We start from the raw sequence: 9,563 nt of genomic DNA, 5'->3' as shown, positions 1-9,563 counted from the left end.
TTTTTTTTTTTTTTTTTTTATCAATTATTCGATATGTTTAGACATTCCCATTTTGGTGGGACTTACGTGGTGCAAAACATGAAAGCCATTGGTGAGAATCAACTAATATGTCATAAACCGTACCAAAAAATCGAGGCGTTAAACTTTGCTCAAGATAAGGTAATTATTACTACGATTAATTCTATGATATAAAAAGCGATTTCATTAGCAATTTTTTTCCTTCCCTTTCTTTCTCTCCTTTTTTTGAAAGGGGGAGGGGGGAGGGGAAGGGCGGTGGTCTTTTTCAAATAAAGGAAATGAATCATCAAACCGAGAAACGATTCCATTCAATTAATCTTTGGTTTTTAACGGTAGTTCTCGTTAATGAGTAAGTAGGAAAGAAGGTTGGGTGGATTTGAATGAAAATACGGTTGTTAATTAAGGCTATCCTCGCGTAATTAGAACCGGCTCCTTGCTTAATGGCGCAGAAGCATTTAAAACTAGGTCACCGCTCTTTTCGCGGACATTTCTCTTCCTTTTCTCGTGTCTCGTGTCCTGCTCGGTTATAAAACGATCCCTTTCCCCCTTACATCGTTATTATCGTCTCCTCTACGCGGAACACCCGTATTTCAGAACAAACTTTTCCTTGCTTCTTCGTGCCCTGTTTCATTATGGACTGTCATAAATCTACCTAGGGTCACATGCCTGACGGCTATCCGAATTGAGGTGATCAGTGACTCCCCGCTATATCTTTTATAGAATATTCCACAAGTTTCCCCTCTGTTGATCATTCCGTTTCCTCCCCCAACATTGTCCAGGAAATCTTTACATCTTTAGAAGCAAAAAGAAGAAAACGTGTAAAAGATATTACGTTGTTTTTCGTTTTCGAAATTAAATTATATTGTATTAACCTTGTTGTAACAAAGTTTTGCAATGTGATGTTATTATGACATCGTCTTACAAAAGGATTCGTCACAAAGAGAAAGGAGATTGTAACTTTAATTTCACGAATGGTTTATTTTCATTAGCAACAAACGACATTTATGATAATAATATGAAATAAAATACCGTAAAATATAGTATGCAAACCAGTTCAAAGATAGTTCGAGAAAATATAATTTGATGTATAATATAATCGAATGAATTAATATATATTTTACGCTTTAATTTTTGAAAAAATAATATTTTTTAAATGTAAATGTAATAACACTGATCTCGATGTGATTTCAATCACAGAAAAAAATGTCGAAACCGAAAAACAAACGTCCCATGATGGATCCAAGGGGCGAACGTACTTCTACGCTAAGTGTGAGGCTGTTTTTAAAAGAATTCTGCGTAGAGTTTTTGAACGCCGTTTATAATCCCGTGATGAAGTACGCAAGATCTTGTATAATAGGTGCGACTAGCACCGAGCAAAGCGAAACAATTTGCTATCTGTGGACTTTGCGTTTCTTCATGGAGTTCAATCGGTATTACAAATTTGAGGTGAAATACGTGAGGTAAGTTTTTTATTTTCTAATGAAAAAAGAGAAATTGAAAAATCGTAAACGTAAACGTCGAAGAAAAGAAAAGAAGATTTTTTTTCGAGCTCGTTATATATCGCATCGTTGCTCTCTTTAGATTCTTGCCTTCGAGACAACGTTTTCTATTTTTAGTACAAGCGCTTTACGTGCTCTGCTTTAAGCAACATGTATTCCAGGGATTTAAATTTTTCTTCTAATGACGTCTCATTATCATTCGAGGCATGTAAAAATATTCGAGGTAATTCGCGATCGTGATATTTCCTCTTTGTTTAAAATATTATTATTCAGAATTTTATTATTCAGAATTCAAAAAATTAGAATTCTCGTGTATTATTTGTAATTAATTTATCCTAATTTTTTGAAGTTGATAAACAGCTTTTAATAGACGTTACAATTTTCTATTTTTTTTTATATAACATGATATTTATCAACAGTGAAACGATATCTACGGAAATATTTCATTTGGTACAAAGGCAAATGGAGCATTATTACGAGATGATAATTACCGACAAAAAAAAAATTCCTCTCTGGTCTTGTAGATTACACATAGCATTGAAAGCGTATCAGGTGAGGAACTGATTATATTTATTTTTGTTCGACGGAAAGAGAAATACGTTTCTTTCCTTTTGTTATCACAGGAACTTCTGTACACTCTAATAGCGATGGATCAAAGCACAGATCGTGGTGTTAGAGAATCCAGCAAGGTTATTAAGAGTAACGTGTTTTATGTTCCCGAATATCGGGAAACGATTCTTTCCCAGCTTCTCAATTTCGACGAGCTTAAAATGTCTCGGTTCGTATATATCTTGTTACAACGCTGTTTGCTAGATCAAAAGATTTTTCATCATAAATATAAGCAACGAAATATTTTTACGAGCCATTTCTGTTCACACCATAATATTATCACGAAATATTATTCCTCTCCTTATAAACTTATTCAAAGTAATTGTTACTACTTAATTGCACGGACAAATATTGAACGTCCTCTCGAGAATTTTGTAAAAATTTTGTAAACTCGCGAAACTTTTCGTTGGTCATACCATTTCACCGCTTCGAGCATCTGTTTATCGAGTGGATAGGAGTGGAAAATGAAAAAGAAAAAAGACTGTTTGCTAAAAGTTTTATCTATCGCAGACAGATTGATTCACTCTCAAATCAATCGGCCTCGAACAACGAGGAGAGCTACTCCTTCCTCGTTCACCCTTCTTCTCGATCACGCTCCCCTTTCCCCATCATCGAGTCCTCCCTTGTCTGCTCCCGTCTCTTTTTCCTTCGCGTTTCTTTCTGGGAATAAACAACTTTTATCGACCTTCCGGCCGGTGAAATGGGAAAAGGCGACGGCCGTTCAACTTTTCGCGAGTTTGACGGGTTTTGCGAGGATTTCCACTACGGAAATGTAAGGGTCGGAACACACCGTGCCGCGATATCGTCGTTACTTCGACGTCTCGGAGACGAAAACAAGAATTGACGGGTGCTGGAAACTTGGTCGGTGATGTTACGACCGTGCCGCACAACGGAACTGTATTAATTTCACGAAGAAGAATATTGCTCTATTTGTAGCGAGATCTCTCGAGAATTATTTTATTACAACTGATAAAATTGGGAGGTCGATGAAAAAAATTTCTATTCATTTTCCACTCTTCAAAGTTGCAAATGAAATGATCGAATTTTTTGATATAAGAGTAGATGTATTATTTAATCATTGATCTTATATTTGAATAAGTTTATGGATTTGTGAAACGTTCGTTGAAAAGTTTGAAAGCGTACAATTAATAAATGTACATTTGTAGCAAATATTTGATCGATCTTACAACAACGGCACACGTTTTCTTAAAAATGTTGAGCAACTATTGCGAGAAAAATAAACGAAGCGTAGTGGTCCAGCAAGTGAAGAACAGACGACAAAGGAATAAAAATAAGAAAAGTAAGGAAACGAAACGATGTTTTATCTTGGTTTAAAGTTGGGATATACTTTTTAATATCAAATGTAGAAGCAGAAACTGAGCAAAAGGACGAACAATCTCCACCTCCAAGCATGGAAGAACGATGGGATGAAATTAGTCCTCAACTATCCATCGTGATGCGGGAAGGAACAATACCGGAAATGATACCATTCGATGCAACTTTGGATGTGCCTATAGACGAACAAAAGTATGCTTATGAGTTTAGAGTTAATTAACATCGGCAAATTATAATAATAAAAAACGTGATTTTATCAACGTTTTGTTGTTCGTTTTCTTGTTCTCAGAGTTGATGCTATGAAGAAGATTCAAAAGCTATTGCGGCAGAAGTTTCTCGAGCAAGCTATTGGCCTTCTTCGTGCGTCGAGGTGAGTTATTTTTAAACAGGAATTTTATACAATTATTTATTAAGTATTTTTTTTTCAAAAAGAAAGATAGCTTTTTAATTTTAATCTTTTACAATTTATCATTCATTATCTTCGATAATTTCGTTCGTTATCTCACACACATTGTGTGTTGTACCCTATATCGATGTTATTAATTCGTAATTACAATATACATAAATTTAATTAGTCACATTGATATTTGTTCATAATGTAAATACCGTTGCATGTTAATGAGTTTCTCTACGTCAGTTTCACATTACTGGAATTCACTTGCTGGAATAGCTTAACTGTTATCGATCCCTGTGGATAAATCGAGGTCGAAAAGCTTGGTCAAGTATTGAGAAGCGTTTCATCCTTCCACGTCTTTCACTCTTTCACTCTTCGTGCGCATAAAAAGCGATTTTTCCACTGGGCAGATATGGATTTGAACGATGCTTAAAAATGTCATTTAGGGAAGAAAGTACGATTTCACAGAGGTGAAAATAATAGTTGATAACACTTTGGCGCAGAATTTTTTTGGTATTTGGCTCGCGCCATCTCTGCGGTCGTCGATTCATGCGCCAGAGTTTCTTAATGTATTCGATAAAATGCCTCTCTCTCCCTCTCTCTCTCTTTCCTTCCCTCTCTTCCTCTATCCCTCTCTCTCTCTCTCTCTATCCCCGCTTCTACACTCTTGCTGCTAACCTCTGTCTTTTTTTTTCACGGTCGAGCACAATACGCGTTAAAGCTACGAGCTGAGTGGTTTCGGAGTATCTCCCGATCCTTTATAGGTAGTTTACCAAAGCTTTATTTATTTTTTTTTTCCAAACAAAAGAACGATGCAGCGAAAATTGAAAAGTGAACAATAGCAAACGCATTGTTCCGTTAAATGAACCGTGGTTCGAAATTCAGTGGAAACCGGTTGACGAGTCAAAATCTCGATAAATATTTACAAAATATCAGTAAAAATTGTAAAATCCAAATAATGTTCGATTAAAATTTAAAAAAAAAAAAATTGAAACTGTTGAAGATAATCTTTTTTTTAGCCAACTTCAAGCGATGACGAAAGGTCGTGTCAGTGATATTCACTTTCAAATCGAACTGTTTACATATTTATTGAGGGGGAGATTTGATTTATGGGAGAATTCGATTTTTTCCCCGTCTTCTTTAGAACCCTCCCGGGCCAATTAATTGGCCAACTGTGGCAAGTGTTTGCTCTCTTTCGACTGGTATTTACATTACATTAAATCTGAAAGGGATGGTCTTGAAATATGTCAATGCATGTCGGTTCGTCTGAATGAACCCTAAGCGACACCGAACCCTGTCCCTTTGAAGTGTGTTCCGCCTCTAAATATACTCACGAGTCTTTTCCCTTCGTTAAGTTGTTTCTCCATTCCGATCCTTCCGAAGCTGCTAGCTTTAATCGCCGCTTCAATTCGCTTTTGCGTTATTATACTGCTTACTTTCGAGATCAACTTATCGATGAGAATAACTTCACTTTTAACATTCGTTTCAACTCTCTCAAAGGATTTCATTTTCACAATACCGTACATATCAATTATACGTATATCAGAATTAATTGCTGGAACGGATAAACAATTATATTTAAATATTTATCAAACAATTAAGCAAAGCGATAAAAATGGATTCATCTTCTTTATTAATTTTTCTTTATACATTTTATACACGTATATTCCATTTCTTGAATTTATTGCATCCCTTCAATTGAAGATACCCTTCATTTAAATAACTCCCTCCTTTTTTTTTTTTTTTTTAATTTTAAAATTGTTTGAAGATGATATCTGAGAAAGAAGTATCCTTAATATCAACAAACAAGATTTCGAGCAAGTCGAAAACTTTGCTCGCAGTTGAGACACAGTCTCAAAGGTACTGGAAGAGGTAAAACAAAAAAACTGCTTCATCGTGAACAGCCTCTCTCTCTCTCTCTCTCTTTCTCTTTCTCTCGTAAAACCGGTGAGTTATAGCCCTTCCTACAGATTTTTCTTTAGGCAGTATCATCGCCACAGTACTTCCACTGTAGTACTTTAGGAGATTGTTCGTAATATTCCATCGTCCATTTTATGGGGTGGGGAGGGAGTAAAGCTTTACCATAGCCGGTACACAATGGAAGCTTCTGGTTCATGCCGACCTTGTGCATACAACAGGATAAAAGGAAGCAGCAGACTGTTGACTGTATAGCGTATAGTAGGCTCGGGGATATTAATAACACATTTATGGTAATCTGCCGGTATTACGGTAAACAGTGTAATGCTTTGAATTTCGTTTCATTCGTTATATATATCTGTACGATGTGCAGCTTGTCCTTGAGAAGCGACGAAGAGTTTCCGGTGATCGCGTTCCGTTTGCTTAGCAAATACTCTCTGCCGCTTAGATACCGACTCAAATCCTCTAATTTTCTACTTACACCGTCCGCCTTCGGCGCCGGTGGCAAAGTGTGCTGACTTTGGCGCAAGCTTGGATAATTCAAAGTCGTAGGATAATTAAGGAGAAGAAGCGCGGCTTTCGCCGCTTTTCTTTTTCTTTTAAACGATTCGAATAATCAACGAATTCTTATTTGCCCCCTAAAAGCTCTTCTTGCAAAAGCTCTTCTTCGAGGTTTCGAGGATCGAGATCCTGGCTTTTTTAAGTTCAAAAGTAAATCGAGGGCAGTGGAATCGAGTCGTGTTGAAATCATTGAAATTATTCATTCCTGTAATATAATAATATTCCTCGACGTTGCAAAATTAATCGAGAGCACGATAATTTCGTCTAGAAATTATTAATAACGTCGATAACAATATCGACGTGATATCTTTCATATTTTTTTTTTTTTTTTTTTTTCCACTATAGAATTAATACTCATCGATCGACAGCCTTTAAGGCCAATTTATTCTAATAAGTGATCCTGTTTCGTCCGTTCCCTTAAAAGATGAACAGGGTTTTGAATGTCGTTCGTGTGTCAAGGGCGAAAATCGACGCCTCGAAATTATTCGTTCCGTGTCTGGCAAAGGAGCCGGTTCGGGCGATGGGATTGGAGGGTTGGTCGATGGGGAGGGGGAGGGCGCGTCTGAGAGATTCCATTGTCGCGGGACTTCAAATCGAGGGATAATGGGGATTGTATGGTACTGGATTTCTATTCAGACAGCCACCAGCAGCGACCCCATACGAGCCACTTCTTCTGCCCTGGGGACAGCACGTACCCTCCCTCTCGCCCCTCCACACCCCTCTCGCTGCATCTTCACCCTTTCCCCACCCGCTTATTGGATTCTCCCCCACGAGTCAGGGATTTTGCACTCTCGAAAGTAGCCAGACTTTTCTGACCCTCCCCTCCGGCTTGACATGCTCTGTAAACGGATTAGGTTTTGTTGTAGAGGAAATGAATTGCGTTCCGCAATTGCGTTTTTTAGCAACAGTGCATGCAGTTAATCGTGTTGGTTCCAGGATTTGTTTGTCCATTGGACGAATATCGATCGATTCTGTAGATCTGTAAAATCTGTTCAAAGATAAAAGATGTACCGTTTTTGAAAACTGAAGATGAACACAATAATGAATTAGTTATTTTATCAGATATTCTGTTACAAGAAAATTGTATATTGTTAATGAATATATACGTTTCCCAGTTGTCCCAGAATTAATCTGAAGAGATTACATTCTTCCATTAGCGTAAATAATTGTACGATCGTACAATAATTTTCCATAACACATAACTTTCGATAAAGTTATTCGAATTATTATTATCTTGAAAATTCGATCATTTGAAATATTAAAAGAACATAGATATTATCGATACACAGAGACTCTATTATCTGGATACAGAAACGGAATTCTAAACCTTGGTACAATGTCTGATTATTGGATTAAGAGCAGGGTACGAGGAAACAAGGTACTTGTAGACTCCGAGGACATTGATTTCAATAGTTTTTCGCTTAATGGGGATGCCATTTACGGGTATTGTTGCGGTAGAACGATAAACCGTATCTCTCTGACCGGGGTACATTTATCGAGCAAGTGGGACCACTAGACGCTCGACTTCGTTGTCCAATCACGTTCCCTCGTCTCTAGCGTTCTCTTTGAAGATGGCCCGCCTTTCAGAATATTTCTACGTGCAGCAGTTTTTTAATGAAAATTCAAGGCAGGTGAAAAAAGAGAGAGAGAGAGAGAGAGAGAGAGACTACCTGAAAAGTCAGTCACCGTCTGGCATAGGGTTAGAAATCTTCCGCCATTAACTGCACCCTTTTTCATGAGTGCTCCTCGTCAAGGTGAAGACGTGATTTTAGCTTTGTCCTCTGGTCACGTACATCGACTTTCTCCTTTCCTTGATGCTTTTGGATTCTCACAGGGAACAGAACTTTCGTAAAACGGTCATCCCTTCTCTCTCGCTCCGCCTCTTGCGAAATTGCTTTATGAAGGACGATCCTCATGCGAAGCAATCAGTATTTCCTCCACTCTGTTCGCCAAGTTACAGCTTTGTTTCCTGTAACTCGTCCATTTCAAACGTTCTCGCGATTTTCATTATCTCTCATAGATCTCATTTGTGTTTCTTTTTCCTTTCTTTTCTCATCTCTGTTTCATTTTTATCGTGCATACACATAACATAAATATTTAGGACAGGTGACAGAGGAGGTTATCTATCGTGAAAAGATTAGTTCTATTCGAATAACGAAATATAATGGAATATTTTGATATTCCGGGTTATTCGAATAACTGTATCACGCGTTATCAACGTCGAAAGAATCTTCTAACAACGAATATTTTTTTTTTTTCGAGGAAAAATTTCCACGTCTCTTTACTTCCAGTAAATTGGGAATTTGATCGAGCAAGATCATTGATAAGAATAGAAATCGGGAATGAATTCAATGAAATTCTAATGAAGATCGGGGGACAGATGCTCCATCGTCTTTTCCTCGCGATTTTTTATTCATTTTCCACGCGGCTGACTTCGTCAGCTTTTATCACTCCAGATATTTTAGAACACGGCTACTTGGCCGGGATTATGTATGTATGCATGTATACAGACAACGTCGAAGGTGGATGGAAGAATGGAGGGTGTGAACACTTGACGCAGGCAGCCGGATGTTGGTGTAGATCGCGGTGAGGTTCTCGAGAGAGGCTTCCACCGAGACCCATTGAGATTGCCACTCGGACCTCTTTCCTCCTGTCTCACCCTTTCGCTGCTCTTCGCCGTCTCATCTTCCGCGTCTTTGCCACTCGAGATAATGAAACATGTCATTAAGTGTCTCGCTTTGTTTAATCACTCTAATCTCGTTTCGCACGATATACGATTTTATCTCTTCACAGCGTGGCTGAATTTTTATTCGAACTATATATTTTTTTTAAATATAATATATTTTAATAATTATTCCTTTACAGGATTAGTTAGTTTAAGGATCGAGAAAAATAATTATCAATTAAATAACGAAAATGGTTTAAGTTATCGTTATGTGTATCGCTTTATAATATCTGATTATAAAATTGTGGAGGATGCATTTTAAATATAGGAAATCGTTTTACAGGGAAGTCTGGCCCGAAAACGATTGTTTCGGGAGAGCTGATATTACACAGGAGGAGGAATTCCTAGCGCTACGTGAGATATTCTTTGCAGATCTGGGCGGTGAGTAGAATTTTCATTTTATTTATGATTCGAAGTGAAAGCTTTACGCGAACTATTATTATTATTTATATTTGAAATTTGAATCTTCGTAGTTTAATAATGGATAAAAAAATCAATAAGCATA

At 37.3% G+C, this 9,563-nt stretch overlaps 1 protein-coding gene across 2 annotated transcripts in view; it reads left to right on the top strand.

Annotated features, from left to right (window-relative positions):
- LOC102677975 (protein timeless homolog) overlaps positions 1-9,563 on the top strand; it is a 188,384-nt gene that overhangs the window by 3,043 nt on the left and 175,778 nt on the right. For both annotated transcript variants that reach the window (XM_031509928.1, XM_006614689.2), the window contains exons 8-15: positions 42-159; positions 1,216-1,478; positions 1,937-2,069; positions 2,141-2,295; positions 3,293-3,426; positions 3,494-3,653; positions 3,751-3,831; positions 9,342-9,439. In XM_031509928.1, coding sequence (XP_031365788.1) covers positions 42-159; positions 1,216-1,478; positions 1,937-2,069; positions 2,141-2,295; positions 3,293-3,426; positions 3,494-3,653; positions 3,751-3,831; positions 9,342-9,439 — 1,142 coding nt within the window. The remainder of the gene's footprint in view (positions 1-41; positions 160-1,215; positions 1,479-1,936; positions 2,070-2,140; positions 2,296-3,292; positions 3,427-3,493; positions 3,654-3,750; positions 3,832-9,341; positions 9,440-9,563) is intronic.

Source organism: Apis dorsata, unplaced genomic scaffold (assembly GCF_000469605.1).
Source record: "Apis dorsata unplaced genomic scaffold, Apis dorsata 1.3 scaffold_194, whole genome shotgun sequence".
In the NCBI taxonomy this organism is placed as follows: Eukaryota; Metazoa; Arthropoda; class Insecta; order Hymenoptera; family Apidae; genus Apis; species Apis dorsata.
Note: the sequence above shows the minus strand (reverse complement) of the source record. Positions and strands in the feature narration are given on the sequence as shown.